At 39.8% G+C, this 23824-nt stretch overlaps 1 protein-coding gene across 1 annotated transcript; it reads left to right on the plus strand.

Moving 5' to 3' along the window:
- The first annotated feature begins 1498 nt into the window (after nt 1–1498).
- Nucleotides 1499–2813, plus strand: LOC111806605 (protein CURVATURE THYLAKOID 1B, chloroplastic). The gene is made up of 6 exons (XM_023691981.1): nt 1499–1743; nt 1827–1939; nt 2033–2119; nt 2224–2286; nt 2383–2420; nt 2501–2813. The coding sequence occupies exons 1-6, from the start codon at nt 1575–1577 to the stop codon at nt 2556–2558; spliced, it is 528 nt and encodes a 175-aa protein (XP_023547749.1). The 5' UTR covers nt 1499–1574; the 3' UTR covers nt 2559–2813.
- The last annotated feature ends 21011 nt before the right edge of the window (nt 2814–23824 follow it).

Genomic DNA, 23824 nt, shown 5'->3' on the forward strand with positions numbered 1-23824 from the left:
GTTCAGTTGAACTGGCCACGTCAGCCTAAAATTCTGTCCCTCCTTAGTTTTTCATCAAATTGGGCCCTGTTTTGGCTGATTCTCTCAAAATTCTTAATGGTTCTAGAAACTAGACTCACTAAGGAAACTACCAAAGAAAATTTGGAGGAAATTGAGTACTAGAATCTCAAGAAACAAGGCTCCAAACATCGGATAAAGGTAAGTAGTCATCTTGAACATTTTTTAAGAAATATTTTAGGAATCGCAGACTAGATATTTATGTTTAAATTACTGTATTATATCCCTTTTTAGGAAATGTTCATGCACACTATGATTATGCTGTTATAAGAAGACTATTACATGTCGACCAACTAACCCCTAATCTTAAACTCACTCAATTGTTTAAAAGTCCCTATAATATTTTTTATAACTTATTTTGATTTACCATTACTATACAAGAACTATTAGAAGTTTGTTAATGAACCAATTTGATCGGTAGGGTTTCGCTGTAGTTAATCTTTATGAGTTGACAAAACTATGACTAAAACCTGAATTTTTATAAACCTTATAAGAACCTATTAGTGCATTGTGAGTCCGGTTAGGGAATCTCCAACTACTCCCTAATCCGAAACTTGTTCAAATGATATCAAGAACTACATAGGTAGATGAGTATTTATTAGATTAAAGCTCGCAACCTCTTTTATTAATTTTGCATTATGAGGCCTAATAGGGAGAGACCATCTAACTCCCTACTAAAGACTTCGAGAACAAGCTTATATCGGTATGATGAGAACTATTGATTGGAATCGACGCCAAGGTCACGCCTCTAGGACCTACAAGATATAGGTCTATAATGATGAAGATAAATAAGAGTCGTAGAATATCTAATCAAGATACATTAGAATTATAAGAACAAACCCTATTATAAAGATGAGCTCAAAAGAGTTAAATCGAGTTAGATCTTGAGAACGGATTGCCCATGAAACTTTCTTTATTCATATCACAACATTTGGTAACCATGTACCTCAGCAAGAAGTACGTCTAGAGATGCATTATACTAAGCTCCAAAGAAACAGTCATTGCCTCTAAAATATGAGTACTGAAGACCGTGACCAAACATTCTACTCATCAAAACAACGAGATCAAATCAATCTATATTGAAAGGGTTCTCGTGTCCATCGATATAAGGTGCGTGCATTTTTAACCTATTTTTAATTTATCCAAGTTTTTATGGAAGAGAGAGAGAGAGAGGGTGAGAGAGAAAGTATTTAGTCAGCGTAGATAGACATTCATGGGCAGCCCTAAACCCTTTTATCCAATCAAACACCTTAAAATCCCTATCCAATTCAATCCTCTCTCATTACTCACTCACGCAACATTATCCAAATTGATAACGAAATCAGTGGTTCTCCATCTTCAAGCTCAAACACCCACCTCCATCTCCACATTCCCATCTCTAAATTATCAAAAAAAAATTTTAAAAATCCCAACAAAAACTTGAAAATTACCCCCAAAAACAAATAAACCAACAACAAATCTTCACTTTCCATTCTAGAGGAAGCTCTTAGCTTGTTCTTCTGACATTTTGAGTGGCAATGGCTTCTTCTTCTTCCTCTACATTCGCTCTCTCTTCCTCCTCCACCCTCCTCGACTCCAAGGCCCCTCGACAATCCGCTTCGCCGTCATCCACCGTGCCGCTCCCTACTCTCCCGTCACCGCCTCCTCCGTCGACCCAAATCCGCTCTTGGAAATCCACTGCCTATTGTGAGAATTATGATGCACATTCTTTAAGTTCATAGTAAATTTAATCTCTTACCTCTAGTCTTAACAATTTTCTTCTTTTTCAGGTCGGAAGATCGCTCGCAATGTGATGGCCATGGCGACCGGAGAAGTCCCGGCTGAAGTAGCCACGGCGGAGATGGCGGAACTGCCGGAAATCATCAAAAAAGTTCAAGAAGCTGTATGCCAAAGACAAAAAAAAATTGAACTTTTAGTTTTTTTTCTTACTATTTTTTCAATTTTCTTTACAATTGGGTTGACTTTTATTTGTCAGTGGGATAAGGTTGACGATAAGTATGCAGTCAGCTCACTTGCAGTGTCTGGTTTTGTTGCCCTTTGGGCCTCCGCCGGCGTTGTCTCGGTGAGCCTCTTTTTCCCTTTCTTTTTTCAAATCAATCCAATAATTGGGTTAAATTTGTGGGTNTTTTTTTTTTTTTTTTTTTTTTTTTTTTTTTTTTGCTTCAGGCAATTGATAGGCTTCCACTAATTCCTGGACTGCTTGAGCTTGTGGGCATTGGCTACACTGGGGTGAGTTAAATTAAGGGTATTTCATATGATTTAGTTTCATGATTTCAAAAGGGTGGCTACCTAAAATTTGTATCTGGTAATGAAATTCTTCTGCAGTGGTTTGCGTACAAGAATCTGATTTTCAGACCAGACAGGTGAGTTCTTACATACCATGATGTTTGGTTTTTTTGTTACTTTTATTATGGTGTTGTTTACATTTGATGGATTTTTGCAGGGAAGCTTTGTTGCAGAAACTAAGGGAAACTTACAATGAGGTAATAGGGAGCAGCTAAAGAAGATGTGTTGGAAGAGGGATTTAATGCCGTGTGGCTAATAAGAGTTCAAATTATGGTGTTCTTTTCAAGAAAAATGATCTTTATTGCAGCTTGATTGGCAAGTATATTTGCTGAAAATGTAACTTCTTTCCCTCCTTTTCCCATTTCTTTTGTAATTGTTAGCTAAATCAATCCCAATCTGTGTACTTTATGCTTTTGTTACTCTTAAAATACTCTTAACTTATTGCAATTCTAGACCATGTTTGGAAGCTATGCTTGGCTGCGAATGTAATGACGAGTTTCTAGACTTAGATCGACTAAAATCATGATTAGAAATAGGTTTTGTAATGACCCTGTTTTTCCTTTGAAATAAGATCACTGCTACCGATTACTAAGGGTGGAAAATGATAATAGCATGATAGAAAGTAGAAAAATAACATCTTCTATCAAAATTTTGAGATAGAATGCTCATGTCCACGTTGGAGAGCCCATATGGAGAAAGTCAAGATGTGTCAAGACATAGGCTCTCCATAGTGTCTCGGTCATATATTGATCTTGACACTCATGACAAGTCTTAAGGGTAACTAAAGCCCCATCCACATTTTTTGCCCGTCTTCGTGGCTTCTTTAGAACTTATGCGAGGTTCTCCTTCGCCAATTGGACAAACTCTTGTGGAATTTAAGCTTGTTCAGCTATACATGTCGCCCGTGCATACATGTTCAATTGTATGGGACTCTAACCGAATTGCCTCTACACACTCAACCTTCCTTCTACTTTAGGCCAAGTCTCTCATAACACAACATTNGTATGGGACTCTAACCGAATTGCCTCTACACACTCAACCTTCTTTCTACTTTAGGCCAAGTCTCTCATAACACAACAATGCATCTCATCATCATCTGAGTTCCCAACAACATTACCCATGTATCTGGTGTCATTCCATGTCTTGACACAGCTCGAATATGTTTATTGAGAACTGACCCATGTATTGATCATATCACCGAGACATCTCGAACATCCATCCATGTGGGTTCTATCGGGACACAAACCCTCCCGTGTCTATGCCATGTCATTTACGAACATCGTACCAGATAGCGGGTGTATATACCAACCTCCGACACTTGGGCTAGGACAGAATGTCGGCACACTCGTGCTATCCAATATTGTCCTTGAAAATCCCTTTTCAAAGGAAGTTCCTCGAGACACGCATCTCGCAAAGCTTACCACATTGTGACACACGTATATACCACGTGGTACCTCACTTGGGCTACAAGGCCCAATGGTGGTGGAGAGTTGATACCATACCTCCACCTATGGTACATTCTAGGTCATTTTTTGTCTGACAGAGGTAGACATGATTTCGACGAATGAACATATGGTCTCGTGGAGCGTCCATCGATATTCGATTGACACCCAATTTGATAAGCTTTTGTCTTTCATATGAATAGCCTTAACTCCAAAGCTGCATGCCCAAACTCCTGGAACTTCGACTTTTGAGGTTAAGGTCTGGGCCCTACTTGACTTTTATCAAGCCTATCCTTGTCCCTCTTATCTAGTTTTTGCCTCCACTTTGCTAATGCCTCATCTTGGTTTCAATGTACACTTTATATGGTGTGTTGGATTATGCACATCCTCCTCGGTCGCATCATGACACTTGTTTTTCTTAGTCGTCATGTGGCTGGATTGACGCCACCTGAAGGTCATCGTTTTGTCTATCTCTATGTGAGGGTCACAACCTACTCTCTTCATAGTATGGTTGTGACAATAACCTCCTTAGCTAATGTCATCATCGGTACATGAGAGCCTTGACTTTACCTATAAAATATTATTCGTGGTTTTAGTATTTAAAAATAAAGTGAATGATTTCACTGATGGGATTGAGAAACGCAATCACATGCAACATGGTTCATAGTGGAACCTACTTTTCATGACGATTTTTTTAGGGTAAGGTTGGATGCAATACTTCTCTACACATGGTCCACACACGCCTGCATCAACCCACTAGGTGAGCTCATATAAGTAAATCCTAGGCTTGATTATGGGCTAGTACATGCCTACATTGCTGGATATCATGGTATATGCATTTGTACAAAACATATTGGAGAGTAACCCATGCTCGTGATATACAACATGCATGAGGTCCCGCATTTTAAATCATGATACATGGTCATGATGCACATCATATTTCCATAATTTTCATGACCTCCCTATAGACATACATATGTAGGTGTGGCATATCATTTATACTTATCATACATGGTTCATCAAGTGTCTTATAAGGCATAACGTGAATATATTATCATAATGTACATAGATCTTGGAAGTACATGCATCATATAAAGTTCATAAGCATATCATAATACAAGAATTAACACGTAATGAGCCATATAGTACGTACTAATGATTCAACATACAATTGTCTAACCTAGCCTGCAACTCACTTACTTGTAGGTCTAAGTTGAAGTCATTAAACCTATGGGTTGACATTCATTTGATGCCCAACCCTCCCAAGTTATCCAAATTAGCCCCAAATATTTTAAATCGGCTAAACAAACGCTTTATCTGTTGAATGTAGCCCATTCTCAAAATATGTTGAAACAAACAATTGAAGAAGAAATTTTTAATAGAGGAATCTTAAGCACTTATACNTGTTGAATGTAGCCCATTCTCAAAATATGTTGAAACAAACAACTGAAGAAGAAATTTTTAATAGAGGAATCTTAAGCACTTATACTTTTCAATTCTCTTTGTTATTGTTTAAAGAGCCTACATTTAATAAGTATTTATAGTGGAGAAATCACTAACTAGTTTTCTAAACTTTCTGCTCAAGTTAAAAGCGGCTAATCATCTTTCTAATTAAAGCGCTAAACTTGTTCACAATTTTGCAACTACTAACAATTCTCTTAAAGTTGCTCCATAAGCTAGTAACTCATTCTTCTAAGTCTACTAACAATTCTCCTGAAGTTACTCCATAAGTTAGTAACTCATTGCACTAAGTCAAGTTTACTAGCTCACAATCTCTCCCATAAACTTTAGTTTGTTCAAGATTCTTCCCTCCCAAGAACTCTCGCATCTCTGCAAACTTAAACCTTGCTAGGGTCTTGGTTAGAATATCCGCACGTCGCTCTCTAGTACATAAGAACTCCACAACAATTTTTCTTTTTGCGACACACTCACGGATGAAGTGGAAGCTAGTATCAATGTGTATGTTGCGTCCGTGAAATACCAGATTCTTCATTAGTGCAATCGCAGATTTGTTGTCAACGTAGAAAGTTACCCACTTTAGTTCACTTCTAATCACTTCGTTCAGCAAATTTCTCAGCCACGATGCTTGGCACAATGTCTCAGTTGCTATTATGAACTTGGCCTCACAGGAAGATAGTGTCATAGTTTGCTGCTTCTGAGATTGCCAAGAGATCCATTTTTCGTTGAGATAAAACGCCATTCCTGTGGTGCTTTTTCTATCGTCAATGTCTCCAACTAAATCAGTATCAATAAAACCGACTAGTTCTTTTTAATCTTGCCCCCTTTGATACTTCAGCCCGTAGCTTGTGGTTTCCTTCACATAACAGAGAATGTGCTTACCTGAATGATGATGCATAGTAGTGAGCTTTTCCAACAACATATGAAAGGTCCAGATGAGTACGAGTCAAGTACCTCAGGCTTCTAATGACACGTCTATACTCGGTGGAATTCACCAAGCTTCCTTCAACATCTTTCTCAAGTTGTAACTTTGCTTCCATGGGATACATGGTAAAGGTTGCACTCTGCCATTTAAATTGCTGCAACAGCAGCATAGGTCGATTGCTTTTGCATGATGCAATCTTTTCTTTAGTCCACTTCAATTTCGAGGTAGTACGTGAGTAGCCCGAGATTAGTCATCTCAAATTCTTTAATCATTTGCTGTTTGAACTCTTTGACATCTTCCACACTTTTACCAGTGATGATCACGTATACTCCAACTATGAGTGTTTCAACTCCATTATTTCTTGTATACATTGCTTGCTCTTGCGAGCACTTCATGAAGTTTAAACTCTTTAAGCTCTTGTCTAGACATATGTTCCACGTCCTCGGTGCATGCTGTAAATCGTAAAGGGCCTTTGCCAACTTGTACACTTTCCGCTCTTCGATTTTGATGATAAACGCTTCTGGTTTGGCAACATACACTTCTTCTTGGAGGTCACCATTTAGGAACGCTTATTTGAGGTCCAAGTGATGAATTTCCCACCTGCGTTGAACTGTGAAGGCAAGAATCAACTTTACAGTGTCCAATCTAGCTACATGTGTGAAAACCTCCCCACGAGTCTTACTTTATGCTTGATGACATTTCCTTCGCTATTCTTCTTCAACTTAAACACCCATTTCAAACCAATGGGCTTGTGTCCGGGCTGTAAGTTAGTTAGTGCCCACGTCTTGTTCTTCCCAATGGCTTCAAGCTCTTTTTGCATGGCCTCTTGCCATATCGTCTCAGTCGCTACCTCACGGTAGGTTTTCGGCACTTCGGCCAAGAGCAACACTAACTCGTCGGAATCCAATTCTTCTTGAAGTGTATCCGCATAAATTTCAACAAGAGAAAAAAACTTCTTTGGTCCATCATCTATTGTGGATCCTCCTATGCTCTCGCCCGAGCTCTCTTGTTCCAAAGAGTTCATCACAACTTTTGGCCATCTTTCGGCCCAAGATTTGTTGGCCACTCCGGCCATTTCTAGCATAGAATTGTTATCTAAATATGTCAATCAAATGAGAAACATTTGTACCGTGTTTCAGCGAAAACAAATCCCAAAGATTTCGTTCTCTTCCTCCTTCTGTTGTTTTCTTGCGCTTTCTTTTCTTCTTCCAACAATTTTCTTCGGTTGTTTTTCCTCCGTCAAAGGATTTCCTCTCATCGAATTGCTCAGTCAAAAGACATCATTTTTTTTAGTAAGCTTATTGCAGTGTTCATTATGGTATGATTTCTTCATTTGACTACATCATTTTGTTCTCGAGTGTTGACTTTTGACAATCGAGAGGAAATTGTCGACCAAGTAAAAAATGGCCAAAAGNTTGTTCTCGAGTGTTGACTTTTGACAATCGAGAGGAAATTGTAGACGAAGTAAAAAATGGCCAAAGGAAATTTGTTGGAAGAAAATGAAACCAGAAAATAAAAGAGAGAGAAATCTTGAGATTTGATTTGCTGAAAGAAAGTGGTGATTTTGTTTCTCATCATATTCATTTATTTAAACAATTATCTTATCCTAAAAATGGCCTAAATGGCCACCTAAAAATTGGTAATCCTTCTTGTGATTTGATTTGTTGAAAGAAAGTGTGATTTTGTTTGTCATCATATTCATTTATTTAATAATCATTCGAGGTGTTTGTCAAATGGTCAAAAGAAAATATTCAATCAACTGAGTAGAAACGTGTAAAAGCTAAATAAGGAAACCTCAAGCTTTTATCTAACAATCTCCCCAAAAAACCTATGGTATATCTACCTTATTATTCGAACTCCAATTTTTTAAAGTAGTTCCTCAAATTTTACCCACGCCACATACTTGGTGAAGATGTCTCCAAGCTGTTCCTCTGTTCGGATGAAGTCAATCTTGATAAGCCCCCAATCTGCACACTCCTGAATGTAATGGAACCTGATCTCTATGTGCTTGCTCTAGTCGTGCANGATCTCTATGTGCTTGCTCCAGTCGTGCAAAACTGGATTTTTAATCAGGTAGATCGTAGCTTTGTTGTCCCCGTAAATCATTGGTGGATCGCCTTCTTTTTCGATGAGTTCTTCCATCAGTCGCACGAGCCAGACCCCCTGTGTTGCTACCGTCGAAGCGGTANCAAAACTGGATTTTTAATCAGGGAGATCGTAGCTTTGTTGTCCACNTTTTCGATGAGTTCTTCCATCAGTCGCACGAGCCAGACCCCCTGTGTTGCTACCGTCGAAGCGGTAATGTACTCTGCTTCGCAAGAAGATAAAGCAACTACCTTTTGCTTAGTTGATAGCCAGCAGATCTCGTCGCCTGAGAGGAAGTAAATCATCCCGCTGGTACTATTACAATCATCAACGTCACCGGCCATGTCATTATCACTGTAGCCGACCAGCTCAAGTTTCTCCTTTCCTCTCCCTGTGCAGTATCTCACACCCCAACTTCTGGTTCCGGCCACATAGCGCAGGATGCGCTTGACAACCACAAGATGCTCCTCCCTAGGTGCTTCCATAAACCTACTCATGTATCCAACGAAATAAGCAAGGTCGGGGCGTGTGTTTACCAGATAGCGTCGGCTCCCGACAATGCTACGATAATTGGTGGAGTCGACTGCCGTTGTAGTGCCGGCTTTCCTCAGTTGGAGTCGGGCTTCCATTGGCATTCTTATAGAGTTACTGTCTGCTAGCCTAGCTGTGTCCAACAACTTCTTTGCGTACACACCTTGACAAATAGTGATGCCGGTAGTACTCTGTTCCACTTCGATGCTGAGGTAGTAGCTGAGCACGCCGAGATCGCTCATCTTGAAGTTTTTTGACATCTCCCTCTTGAATCTTTCGAGGACTTCCATGTCGCCTCTAGTGATTATGAGATTGTCGACGTAAACTCTCACGATTAGTCGCTTCTCGCCGTGGCCATGCGTGGACATGCCATGCTCAGAGGCACAGTGCTTGAACTTTAGTGACAATAGGGTATTGTCGAGCTTCGCGTTCCAGGCTCGTGGTGCTTGCCGAAGCCCATAGAGTGCCTTGTGCAAGCGCAATACCTTGTCAGGGTTGTCGTTGTCTAGGAAGCCCGACGGTTGTCGGACATAGAGGTCTCCTTCAGCTCTTCGTTGAGGAACGCAAATTTCACGTCCATGTAGTGGACCTCCCAGGAATGATGTGCCGTGATTGCTAGCAATAGGCGGACATATTCCAGCCTTGCCGTCGACGCGAATACCTCCTCGAAGTTCACTCCTTGCTTCTGGACGTAGCCCTCGCCACCAAACGGGCCTTGTGTTTCACAACTTATCCCTCTTCGTTACGCTTAAGTTTGAAGACCCATTTGAGCCCTATGGCTCGGTGTCCCGGCGGCATGTCCTCCAGACTCCACGTCTTGTTCTCAATGATTGACGCCATCTCCTCCTGCATTGCCTTCAGCCAGCACGGTTCCATTCTGCTTCGGCGAAGGTGTTCAGTTCATCTGCACTGATGACATGCAGTTTGGCCACCTCTTGTTCAAGTTCGTGCGCCGCTAGTCCAGGTGATTCACCTCCTCCCACTAGGTCTTCCATTCCCCGGTACCTGGCCACCAGATCATCATCATGATCAGCATCCAGCATCGAATCCGCAGTCCGTGGTGTAACGAACTCCACTAGTTCAAGGGGTGCAGCTGCTGGTGGCGGTGACGGTTCCCGATGCTGCGCTCCTTCTTCTCCCAACTCGGTGACGAGGTACTCCACTGTGAATTGATTTGGGTTTTGGTCTGCCTCGGTCACGTCGTTCTACTGCCAGAAGGTGCTTTCGTCAAACCTGTATGCCTTGCTCCCAGGTTCGTAGCCGATGAAGGCGACCTTCAGCCCCCTAGGATCGAGCTTGGCGAGGTGGGGACGTGCTACCTTCATGTATGCGACGCAGCCGAACGCTCGGAGATGATGTACCGCTGGCATCTTGTTGTACTAGGCCTCATGTGGCATCTTCTCATCGAGGCTTCGCGTTGGCAACCGATTGAGAAGATAGATGGTCATCATTACGATTGGGAATAAACTTAAATTTTTGTTAATTTTAGTAAGCTTTGAAACTCAGTCCTTCANTTGTACTAGGCCTCATGTGGCATCTTCTCATCGAGGCTTCGCATTGGCAACCGATTGAGAAGATAGATGGTCATCATTACGATTGGGAATAAACTTAAATGAAAAAGGTAGTTTTAATTTTTGTTAATTTTAGTAAGCTTTGAAACTCAGTCGTTGAAGGAAAAAGCCAAAAGGAAAATTGAGAGGCAAATAAATATTTCAGGAATGGTAACTATTTGAACCGTTAGTTAGGAAATGATAGCATGTGGGATAGCCAATTTTAGCCTTTAGAAAGACTATAAATTAGTATGTTTTCTATGGNAACTATTTGAACCGTTAGTTAGGAAATGATAGCATGTGGGATAGCCAATTTTAGCCTTTAGAAAGACTATAAATTAGTTTGTTTTCGATGGTAAAAAGCATATCAGAAGTGTAGAGAAGAAATAGTACATAGCAATAGAAAAAGGTTTCCAGAATTCTTTGTCTTCTTGTCTCTCCCCTCTCGACATCTTCTTCACAGATTCGTGAGTGTTATTTTAACAAGTTAGTTTCAGAGCGAGCTTTTATTTCTACAAATTGGTATTAGAGCGAGATTTTATTTTTAACAAATTAGTATCAGAGCCGATGGCGAATACGATGGGACAAATGCCGCTACCACGATTAACGAAGACGAACTACGAGAATTGGAGCATCCAAATGAAAGCTCTTCTCGGTTCTCAAGACGCATGGGAGGTGGTCGAAGAAGGTTTCGAAGAACCAACGAATACCACGAGTTATACGGCGGCACTAAACAAGGTGCTAAAAGAATTGCGATCAAAGGATAAGGCAGCATTATGCATGCTGTTCCAGGCTGTTGACGAGTAGAGCTTTGAGAAGATTGTAAGGGCAACTACTTCAAAAGAAGCGTGGGACACTTTAGAAAAAATGTTCAAAGGAACCGACCGAGCCAAGCAAGTGCGTCTCCAAACTTTGCGTGGCGAGTTGGAGAGCATGAAGATGAAGGAGTCAGAAAATGTATCTGACTACATTACGCGCGTACAGACCGTGGCAAATCAATTAAATCGAAACGGAGAAATGTTACCCGAGATGCGGGTTGTGGAGAAGATCTTGAGGTCGTTAACCGACAACTTCGAGAATGTTGTATGTGCGATAAAAGAGTCAAAGGACCTAGCGAAGTTCACGGTCAATGAGCTCGCCGGTTCTCTCGAGGCACACGAGCAACGTAAGAAAAAGAAGGAGGAGACGCTCGATCAAGCGCTTCAGACTAAGGCATCAATAAAAGATGAAAAGGTACTCTACTCTCAAAATATTCAAGGTAGAGGTCGAGGAAGTCGCGGAAATGGTCGAGGCGGTCAAGACAGCAGATATGAAAAAAATATAAGCAGAAGAGACAGTCGAGGCAAGCAAATTGGCGTGGAAGAGGACGCAATCAAGGAGGCTGTCAAGGATATAATTCCAACGTCCAGTGTTACAAATGTAAAAAAATATGGCTACTATGCAAATAATTGTAACTTCGACAGATCTGTACAATTGTGGCAAAATGGGTCATTATGCAAGAGATTGTTCAGCCGAGGAAAAGGTGGAAGAAACAATCAACCTAGCCTTGGATGACGCAACAAATGGAGACATTCTCTTGATGGCTCAAAATGAAGAGCTGAACACAAAAGGACACGGCGGCGCAAAAGACGATAGTGATAGTCGTGAGGTGGTGGAAACTGTTGGAAATGAGGTGATGCGCAGCGGATGTGGTGAAATCCTGATAGCGGAGATGAGAAAATCGAAGAAAGATGAACAACCGGATAATAGAGAGCCCGAGCTCGAAGAGAGAGAGCTCTAATGGCTGGAAAGGCAATTTGAGAAAGAAAGAAGAAAGAGGGAGGATAAGAATGGAAGAAGAAAAGAAAGAGTTAGAAATGAAGGAAGAAACCACGCCTAAGCTCGAAAAAACGAAAACGGCATAGGTGAAATCATTGAATGTAGCATTTAAGTTTATGGAGAATTTTGTTGGGAATAAACTTAAATGTAAAGGGTAGTTTTAATTTTTGTTAATTTTTGTAAGCTTTGAATCTCAGGCGGCGAATAGCCAAAAGAAATATGGAAAGAAACTATTTGTTGGAATAGTGAGAACTGAAGTGTCAGGAATAGTGGGTTAGAAAATGATGCTATGGGATAACCAATTTTAACCTTTAGAAAAACTATAAATTAATTTGTTTTTCATTGAAAAAAGCAGAGCAAAAAGAGCAAATAGCGCTCAGCAAAAATGTAGAAAACAAAAAGTACGAAAGCAATAGAAAAGGGTTTTCAGAATTGTGTCTCATTGTCTCTCCCCTTGCGACATCTCCCTCACATTTTCGTGAATGTTATTTTAACAAGTTAGTTTCAGAGCGAGCTTTTATTTCTACAAATTGGTATCAAAGCGAGCTTTTATTTTCACAACTATCGCCTCTCCCTAGAACCTCCCAAGCATCCCGACCATCATCAGCAATGACCTTGCTGTCTCGACAATGGTCTGATTTCGGCGTCCCACCACTCCGTTCTACCGGGGGAGTAGGGCGCCGTTAGTTGTTGTTGCATGTCGAGCTCGTCGTAGTACTTACCAAAGCTCGCTGAGGAGAATTCTCTATCTCGGTCCGTGCGCAGCATTCGCATCTTTTTTCGCATTCGGCCTCCGCTCGTGCTTGGATGCACTTAATCGCCTCTGCCACCTCACTTTTCGCTTGCAGCAGGATCAGCCACATGAAGCGATTTCCTTATTGAGCTTTGACACATTTTTACTCAGTTGATTGATTTCCTCTTGATTGTCAAAAGTCAACATAGAGTCGACAGTACAGTGAGTTTACGCTTGATACCTACCTCTTTGCAAAATTGTAAGAAGTTTTGGGATAAGAACTCGAGACCTCAGTCGGTGCGCAAGGTTTTTAGCTTGTTATCAAACCCGTTTTCAACAAGTCTTTTAAACTTCTAGAATGAACATAATGCCTCTCCTTTTTCTTTGACCATGAACACGCACATACAATGGCTATAATCGTCAAAAAATAAGGGAAAATACTTGTTACCAGCAATCGATGATGGGGTAATCGAGCCACACAAGTCTGCATGAATTAGTTGTAGTGGTCGCTCAGCACGGAACCTGGTTTAAATTGAGAACGAAAGTCTTGCTTGTGTGGAGACTAGGCAACTTTAACATAGTTGGTTCAGGTGTATCATTTTGGGTAGTCTTGTAGCAATTTTCTTCTCTCCCATCATTTTGAGTGACTGAAAGTTCACGTGCCCAAGTCTTGCATGTCATATCCAAGCTAGGTTTGCAAGTGCCGACAATAGAGAGATGTGTTGGCTGGTCTCTAATAGTATCTTGTACAGGTGGTTATGCGACCATTTTACATTCATCAAGGTTTCCTTTCTGTCAAACATCTTGAGGAACGAGCCAGCTAACTCCACTCTGCTTCCTTCTTTTGTCATCTGACCAAGACTAATATTACTCTTCAAGTTTGGGATATAATATACCTTGGTCAGTAGACGTTGGTCGTTGTTCTTGCATTGGAACAAGATGGATCCTTTGCCTTGGATCGATATAATTGATCCATCACCAAACTTCACGTTTCCAATGAGCTTCTCATCAAGCTCCATGAACTTTTTTCAATCTTCGGTCATGTGGTTGCTTGCTTCATTGTCAAGGTACCACATGCTAGTCTCCACTCGATCTTCTCCTTTTGTGAGAAGGTTCACCATAACCTTCTCTTCGTTGAGCATCAACAGTTTGGACGTCTTCTCATCCAACATCAATGTGGGCTCTTGATCCTGCGAGTGTTGCTTCCTCATCGCACTTCTTCTTGTGACACTCTACCGCATAATGCCCATATTTTTCACAAGAGTAACACTTGACCATACTCTTGTTCTTCAGAGGTTGGCATTGTCATGGGTTTGTGAGGTGTTGTAATGGCCTCCTCTACCACCACGTCCGTGGCCACGCCCACGACCGCGCCCACACACACCATCTCTACTACTTCCTTGTTGTGGCTGCCATATCCATTCGTACCTGAAGAGGAAGAGTCAGCCGCATCTTTCCTTAGGTCTGTGTGAGTCACTCCTCATGTATGAGTAAGAGGTATTTCTCATCCTCTTTGTCTTCGTAGCCACAAAGTCTCTCTTCATGAACTTTAAGATGACCAACAACTTCCTCAACCGACATGTTCTTGAGATCGTTGAACTGCTCGATGGAGGTAACAATCTGCATGAATATTGGGGGAACAGCTCGAATGAACTTTTTGACGATGGAGATCTCCTCCACCATGTCGCCCAATGAAAGGATGTCGCTGACGATCATCATCAACTTCATGAAAAAGTAGTCTATTGACTCACCGTTCTTTATGTAGATAGCCTTGAACTCACTCTTCAAGGTCTGCATCTTTGCTTCACGTTCCACACCCACATGCTAGTTTGTAGTGTCTCCCAGGGTGCCTTTGTCTAGTCCTTCTCTGATAACATGAGAAGAACGTCCTCCAGGACTGCTTGGTAGATGGCCGCAAGAGTCATCCTGTCCTTACGCTCCTCAACGTCACCATGCTCAATAGAGTCCCACATANCGCAAGAGTCATCCTGTCCTTACGCTCCTCAACGTCACCATGCTCGATAGAGTCCCACAGACCTTGTGCCTGTAAGTTGACACGCATCTTTATGGACCGTGCTGCATAGTTACTCTTCATGAGTAATGGGTACTGGAGCGTTACACTCCTTTCCTCTCCGCTCTTTATCTTCGTCATATCTTCTCCGGCGCTTTGTATGATGACGACATTTATTTCGGNGTTACTCTTCATGAGTAATGGGTACTGGAGCGTTACACTCCTCTCCTTTCCGCTCTTTATCTTCGTCATATCTTCTCCAGTGCTTTGTATGATGACGACATTTATTTCGGCATCCTAACTCTGATACCAAATGTTGGGTATAACTTGAGGGGAGAAAGATTTTAATAGAGGAACCTTGAGCACTTATACTTTTCAATTCTCTTTGTTGTTGTTTAGATCAATTCTCTTTGTTGTTGTTTAGAGGAGCATACATTTAATGAATATTTATAACCGAGAATGCAATAACTAGTTTTCTAAACTTTCTCTTCAAGTTGAAGACCACTAACGGTTAGGTTTTGACACAAGAATAACTAAGCCAGAAATATAAACTATTGGAGTTTCCAGCCANGTTAGGTTTTGACACAAGAATAACTAAGTCAGAAACATAAACTATTGGAGTTTACAGCGATAAATTATTGAATACTGAAGTTAGCCTTACAAATAACCGTATAAATAGAAACTGACCACAAATTTTGCAGAGTAGCTAAACTAAATACCTAAATGTACTCTAACTATCCCAAAAAACCATCTCTATTTAAGTAATTATAATCAAATTCTCTCAGTTGCTCCATCATAACTCATTCTGCCAAATCTACTGACAATTCTATTAATGTTGCTCCATGAGTGANTAGTAACTCTTCTACTGTCTAACAATTGTTACTATTAGTAAGTTATTCTACTCAAGTTTACTAGCTCTTGACCTAAAATACTTTTAAATAAAAAAATAAAAAAAATAAAAAAAGCTTCAAAAGGGTCAANAGCTCTTGACCTAAAATACTTTTAAATAAAAAAATAAAATAAAAAAAGCTTCAAAAGGGTCAAAAATGATAAGAAAATGCCCAAAATACCAAATAGAGACAAATTAGCCAAGCTCGAGTGAAAAGAAGCCACCGATCCAAGCACAAGTTGACTGCAGGGGTTGAGCGAAAGCGTAAGTCGTGACTGGGAGAGTGGCTGGACTGAGCCACGTGCGTTGGGAATACGCGGGTCAGTGTGTGAGTAAGCTACCGGGTTGGGTCGAGCACGCAGGTTGGTGGAGGGGACAAGTGAGGGGACTGCAAGGCTTCAGTGTTCTAGGCCGCACGTGTTCGTGGCTGGAATTCATGTGGATCTTCAACCACGTGTCTGGGCTGAGCAGGAATGTGCCTGGGTCGAGAGCACAGAGGCTCTAAGTTGATGGCTGACGATGTGCATGGACTGGGCTTGGTGTTTGGCTGAGGTTGCAAGTTCAGAGGCTGTGCTTCATGTGGTGGTTAGATACTGCTTCGATTATAGCTTCAAGTTCCAATCCCGAGGTCTGGGTTGGAACATGGTGACAGAATTCACTGGAGAGAAGACTGCCTTTTTGGAAATCTAGTTTCAAAACAAATCTACCTTCCCAAGAACTTATAAATTACATGATATCACGAAGACATCATGTAATATAAAGTTCGTTCAAATTATCACAAAAATGTTATAATTCATGTTATATTAAAAAAGAATCAAGATTCGTTTATTCTTGATGGTAAAATTTTTTGGGTGGATGACAATATAGAGTTATAATGTTTTTGTAATAAGTTACATCTATACCGTTGATAATTATGATCAAAAAGTATGAAATTTACCACTTTGAAACGTTGAGGGTTAAGAGTCCTCATTTTGAGACTATAGTAAGAGGAGAATTTGTGCTTCCCTTTGACCACTTTAACCAATGACTACGTTTTTTTTTGCAATTTTAGTACTTAGGTTGTTGGATAACTCGAGTAATTTCTGCATCTATAATGATGCTTCAGGAAAGACATGGTTGTGTGTTCATGCAAAATGGAAAGTTTATAGCACATTCTTCCCATGAAATTAAGGAATATGAGCACAATTACCCAATTTATGACTTGGAATTTGTAGCGGTAGTGTTCGTTCTCAAGATATGATGAAGCCATATTTAACATATGGGGAAATTTAAAATAAAACATTTGCAAATGAAGCCATGGACTTACCCATTTAATTTAAAACAAGAAAAATAGAAATAACATAGTTTTTTAACAAAAAAAAAAAACTCATATCAACTATTAAATGATAAAATCAATGCATACTATTNCAAGAAAAATAGAAATAACATAGTTTTTTAACAAAAAAAAAACTCATATCAACTATTAAATGATAAAATCAATGCATACTATTGCACTATCTTGACTTCCATGATTGTTCCAGCATTTATGTCATTCGTAGGGGAGCTTTACCTTAATCTAAAAAATATAAGAGTAACACGTGGCTTGAGCATTTTAATAAATACTTAATAAGTCATCCTACTGTTAGAACTAGTAATACAATCACGCACATAACATGATTGAGACTTATCCTTTAAAATCGTAACATGATCTTAGACTCTTTCCAATTTCAGGCAGGATTGGATGTGTAATACTTCCTCACACACGGTCCACGTATGCACACATGGACCCACCAAGAAGGCTCGTATACGTCCCTCCTGAGCCTAACTTGGTCGGGCATAACACATTAACACATCACTGGACACCGCAGAAAAGAAAAGGCTCGCATGATATCATAACGAATATAAATATCGAAGATACAAATCCGTACTAGCATAACATAATAGGGCATATGCACATGACATACATGCATACATGAGGCTCCATGATTTTGATTCATAGCATAACATTAACATCCCTCTTTTTTTTCCTTTCATCCTTGACATGGTACATAATATAGCATAACAATCTTCAAATGATCCATGCATACATAACTTAGAATCATATGTCATTACATAAAACACATACACATAGCACAAACAATATGGTACATGCAGGGTCCACGGGCATGCACCATCATACATAATTCAACTACATAATTCCAACGATAAGATCACTTACTTGATTCGTTTAGATGGTGTCACTATTTGATCTTAATCAAAGTTCGATTTTGTCTTTTGAAATCCAAGTCGATCTATATGTGTCCATGACATCCACGTATATGCTAAAGTAATCCTCTAAAAAAAAATTCAAATCTGATCGAAAATCTTGCGATTTAGAGCGAGGCCTTGATTTCCATGGGTAACCAACGGCCCACCTACCCAACCGCCCACCACTCTCTTAAAAGTGCAGCACACAAAAATAAATGAAATTAGGTCCAATAAGAATAAGGGCCTATAATAAGAGCTAAGGATGCCGGGAAGGAAATTAAGGGAATTAAGCCTGGAGGTCTTAACCAAGTCACTCCTATGTCACAAGTAATTTGAAGGAATTAAAGTTTTTTTTTTTGTAAAAGAAAAAGAAATTTTTGGGATTTTTAATTCTTTATCTAGAAGAAATTTGGAGATGTTCCAGACGGATAAAAATGACCACAAAAGATGAAATAATTTTAAAAAAGTTTAGATTTTTGAAAAAAATAATAATAAAATATTAGGAAAGTGGAAATGACCAAATACCCTGAAATTATGGGTAATTGCAGATATACCATTCCGCCTAAAATTGAAACCTCCGCAATAACCTCCTACACGGAATCGGTTGAATCTCAAAATCTAGCCGTTGGATCTCTTCCGTTCACAGATTACCAAATTCAAGTTCAAATTGGAAGTATTGGAAGTAGTTAGTTGGCCGATGGGAGAGAATATTTTCCACTAATTATTTAGAAAATGTTATCTCCAACTCAGGTGGATTCCAAAAAAAATGAAATTTCCAAATAGGAGGTTTGGGAAAGATTTCCTATAGAGTCTGAAGTTGGATCAATAGTATGAAACAAGAATCGAGTGGAGTCAATCTCCCAATTGCAAGAAATAAGCTTTAGATTTTGGGTTTCCTATCGGAGTTCTTCCAAATTGGAGGGAAATTCTCCATAATTTCCTTTCAAAATTGTTCATACAATTTCTAAACAAGATTACCCACAAGTTCTATGAAGAAATCGAGTGCAAAAAACGCCTAGAAAGCATTCCCCTAATCAAACCTGTCATTGAAGAGCTTCAAAGAAAACTTGAAAATCCAATTTGAGGATACACGATAATTCGTCGAGCAAGGACAATTTCAATCAACTTTTGCACCTCTAAGGAATGAATCCATAGAAGACCACGAAGAGGAATAACCTTAAGAACGTGCCCAATTGAAGGAAATTTGTTTTGGGTAATAAAGAGCTGAAACATCATAGAACAAGCTACCTAAGAGATCAATTTTTTGTATTTCCGGTGATTTGCAAAGTGAGAAATTTTTTTTCAAAATGAAGGTCCCACACTCAAATTTGTTCCTCCAAATCAATTCCTTTAGCTTGAGAGAAAAATAAGTAAGAGGTTACATAAAGAAATGGGGCCTTCAAAGCCCCTAGAACAGCATGCCCAATAAAGAATCTCCTATTTTTGCTCCAGCAAGAAAACTAATTTTGGATGAAATTCGGAGGCGAATATCTTATGCTACAATCCACTAGAAGAAACTAGGATAATAAGGAGTCTGTGGAAGAAAATTTAAGGTAATTCAAATACCGGAAGCTCGAGAATAGAGGTTCCAAATGTCGACGACGAGGTAAGTAGCCACCTTGTTCTTTTCGTAAGAAAACTCGTAGGAATCGTTTGGATTTTATTATGAACCTTTATCCAAGTATGATGTAAGCTTTTATAAAGAAAAACTCAAAGAATCGAGAGTAAGGCCCTGAACCGATCAAATTGCTCGAGATTTAAGTAACGTTAAAATAACCCACTAAATGAACTCTTCTACCTATAAAAATTTAGTGATGAGCATATTATAACAGGTTGATATTATATATGAAATTTGGTGGTCATTGGATAAGGTTAAAACCAAAAAATGGTGTAAAATGACCGTAATACCCTTAAGGTAATTTACCTTTGGTTAATGACCTAGATGAACTTCAAATGCTATGAAACTCTATAGTAGACCTTATTTTATGATATTTGATAATGTTGCAAAATTTTAAAGCCATTAGAACACGTTAAGTAGCAAAACCAAGATTTAGGAGTAAAATGACCGAAATGCCCCTAGGACTATTTATGATATCTCAAGGTCTGTACGTGCTCGAATGTCGTACTACTTTATATAAGGCCTATTCTTAAGTACATGAAGATATGTTTGAGATCAAGTTGATTAGAGTAGTTTAGAATCTAAACCAATATAGAATCTAAGAGACGTCTAAAGGAAACACCTCAAAACTCAAGACCCTTCTAGAACCCTCTGAAAAATTCATTATGACTATATAGCTTTTTAGAATAACTCATGCTTTCTATTGTGATTGGTTCATATATTTATGAATGCATGTTATAACTTATGCCTCAAGGAATTATGGACCTTAGAAACTTACAAGATTGAGAACGAAGAACAATACCACACAAGCTCTACAACTACCAAGGTAAGAAGAATGCTAGGTACCACTCAAGGATAAGGGACCAAGGTCCTAAAACTCATAAACTCAAGAAAACTCCTAAGACCTCCCACGATAAAGTATGTTCATGACTTAGATTACGCTGCTTGGAACGTATGAAACCTTGAGCAGAGGTATTCAGACTATGCTGCTTGGAACATATGAAGCCTTGGGCATAGGTATTCAGGTTGTACAATAGGACAAGCCTTGGGTGCAGGATTTCAGACTACGCTGCGTGAAAAGCATGGAGCCTTGAACGTAGGTATTTAGTCTAGGCCACTTGGAACGTATGAAACCTTGGACATAGATATTCAGGTTGTATCATAGGGCAAGCCTTAGATGCAGAATTAGACTGCATCACTTGAAACATAAGAAGCCTTGGATGTAGGTTTTTAGACTATGCTACTTGGAACGCATGAAGTCTTGGGCATAGGCTTTCAGACTGTATCGAAGGGTAAGCCCTAAGATGCGGGTTTAGAATCGTCGCTTGGAATGCATGAAGCCTTGGACGTAGGTTAAGATTGTGTCGCTTGGAATGTGTGAAGCCTTAGAAACAGGTCGTCAAGCTCATGAGTCGTACCATAAATCCTAGGGGGGTGTCTAGGAGAATGAACGAAGAACAGAATAAGAACCTAGAAGGTACCAAGAAAAAGACAAAGATCAAAGATTAGAACATGGATCAAGATCCCAGTTCTAAGGATAAAAACCAAGAACCAAGAACCATAGTAGTAAGGCCCTTAGATTAGAACTAAGGTTTCAGGATAAGGACTAAGATCCTTAGGATAGATTATGATAAGAACCCACCCGTCAAGAATAGAATTAAAGGGCCTAAGTACTCACAATAAGAACAAGAACAAGAAGAGAAAGAGTTTGGTACCCTAGCATATCAAAGACAGGATTAAGAGCCTACAAGTTTTCTACTTACTGAGTCTTTGTACTCATACTTTATTTTTCATGTTTTTTAGGTAAACAAGAAGCTGGTTGAGGTCGGGAGCGGACTTTGGAGTAGGTGCCATAAACAAGCCTTACCCATTGTTCTCAACCCTTTTGTTTTAAAATGTTTTGTGTTCATTGCTTATTTTGTGTTTTAACCATTATGTCGTATTTTAAATTACTAACGTGTGAGCACTAATTTGTTATAATATAAATTATGTTTAAATTTTAATGGTTTTACTTCGCTAAAATTTTACCCTTCTTTATGTAGTCATCGAGTCAGCCCGGACTTTACAAAAAGAATGTACCCGCTCATGCCATTCATCATATCAACTAAAAAATCTTCCCATTCTGCAGTCTACCCTAATAATCGAGAGAGAAATCGAAAGATTTGAACGGAAAAGTTGGTTGTAGAGATCTCAAAGTTACAACAAATATTTTTTGGGGTTTAAGAATAGAGTAGTACTATTGAGTCATATAAATTTTCAGAGGACGAACCGTAGTGGAAATGTGTGAAAACGGCGACGGAATCATCAGAGTTCCATTGAAAAAAATAAAAGGAAGAGGTGAGGGTTTCAATTTTTGTTTCGGGTAAAAAAGACAAATCGTCGCCAACACTCTCGGATCCTGCACAACCCACGAATAAACCCTTCGATTCATTTGCCCAGTGCCGCAATGACCCAATACGTACACCCTAGCCCAGTCACGTCTCAGAGCAAATAATCAGTCTGCGTTCACTTGGCCCAGCTCAACCAATGGTGCACCAACCTGGCAACGACCCGTATACCCGTGCCTCAACCCGACTTCAACCCGCGCCTTCTTCAGCTGCACACGTGTCCACCACGTGACCATTCCAGTTGCGACTTAGCTATGGCTGTGTGATTGCTTGATCGGCTCGACTCACAGCTCTGATGGCTCAATTTTGTGGCTCGGCTTAGGTAGTTACCCGTGCCTCAACCCGCGCCTTCTTCAGCTGCACACGTGTCCGCCACGTGACCATTCCAGTTGCGACTTAGCTATGGCTGTGTGATTGCTTGATCTATTGAGATATGATTCAAAGTATTCAAAATGAAGATATGATTTAAAGTAGTTGAAATATGATTCAAATATTCCAACTACCAAAATTTTAGGAGATTGTTACTAGATTTGAATTTATCTAGATTTTGATGATTTACTATTTCTTGTCCAGTGTATATGCTATAAATACTGTAATTGTGTAACCCTCTAGGCATCAAGTCAATAGACATTAACAAAGCACTGCAGCTTCTATCTATTCTCATCTATTCTTGTCTATTCCTATATCTCTNCAATTTTGGTATCAGAGCCAAGTTCGTTCGACACGAGGGCGAGTGATTATTTTCTTTCACAAAACAAAAATGGCAGTAGCTGGTTTTTCTTCCTCTGCACCGTTGTTACCAATATTTAATGGTGAGAAATACGAGTGGTGGAGCATCAAGATGAAGACCTTGCTCAGATTGCAGGAGCTATGGGACTTGGTGGAGCACGGGTTTGCTGATGTATTAGAACCCACAATAGAAGAAAAGGAGAGACTAAGAGAAACCAAGAAAAACGATGCCAAGGCTCTATTCATTATTCAGCAAGCAGTTCATGAGACTATTTTTTCACGAATTGCAGCAGCAACCACATCAAAGCAGGCATGGTCAATTCTACAGAAGGAGTTTCTAGGAGACTCAAAGGTCATGACAGTGAAATTGCAATCTCTAAGACGTGATTTTGAAACTCTACTCATGACGAATGGCGAATCAATTGCTGATTTTTTGTCAAGATCAATGGCAATAGTCAGTCAGATGCGTACCTATGGAGAGAAAATTTCAAACGAAACAATTGTTGCAAAGGTGTTGAGAAGCTTGACTCCAAAGTTTGACCATGTGGTGGCCGCCATAGAAGAAGCTAAGGATCTATCCATACTCTCCGTTGATGAACTGATGGGCTCGCTTCAGGCTCATGAGGCAAGAATCAATAGAGCATCAGAAAGGAACGAAGAAAAGGCACTACAAGTGAAGGAGACAACCAATAACGAAAGAGAAAATATTCATTTAGCAGGTAGAAGTCGTGGAAGAGGAGGATTTCGCAACTTCCATGGTGGTCGTGATAACAGGTGGAGAAGTGATGGACAGAGACAATTCAATGAACAAAGGAATGTCATACAATGTTACCATTGTAGAAGGTATGGGCACACAAAATCTGATTGTTGGTATAAAAATCAACAAATGAATTTTGCAGCAAAGAATGAAGAAGAAGAAGAAAAGCTATTTGTGGCATGCATGGATACTAATCCGAAAGAAGGTAACTTATGGTTTGTTGATAGTGGATGCTCGAACCATATGACAGGCACCAAATTCTTATTCAAAGAGCTTGATGAGACGCAAAAGATTAAGGAGCAACTTGGAAATACAAAAGAGA

Source organism: Cucurbita pepo, chromosome LG12, assembly GCF_002806865.2.
Source record: "Cucurbita pepo subsp. pepo cultivar mu-cu-16 chromosome LG12, ASM280686v2, whole genome shotgun sequence".
Lineage (NCBI taxonomy): Eukaryota > Viridiplantae > Streptophyta > Magnoliopsida > Cucurbitales > Cucurbitaceae > Cucurbita > Cucurbita pepo.

Coding starts and splice junctions, on each gene's coding strand:
- LOC111806605 (XM_023691981.1), top strand. CDS start 1,575: ATGGCTTCTTCTTCTTCCTCTACATTCGCTCTCTCTTCCTCCTCCACC. Junction 1,744..1,826: donor TTGGAAATCCACTGCCTATT/GTGAGAATTATG, acceptor CTTCTTTTTCAG/GTCGGAAGATCGCTCGCAAT. Junction 2,421..2,500: donor CTGATTTTCAGACCAGACAG/GTGAGTTCTTAC, acceptor GGATTTTTGCAG/GGAAGCTTTGTTGCAGAAAC.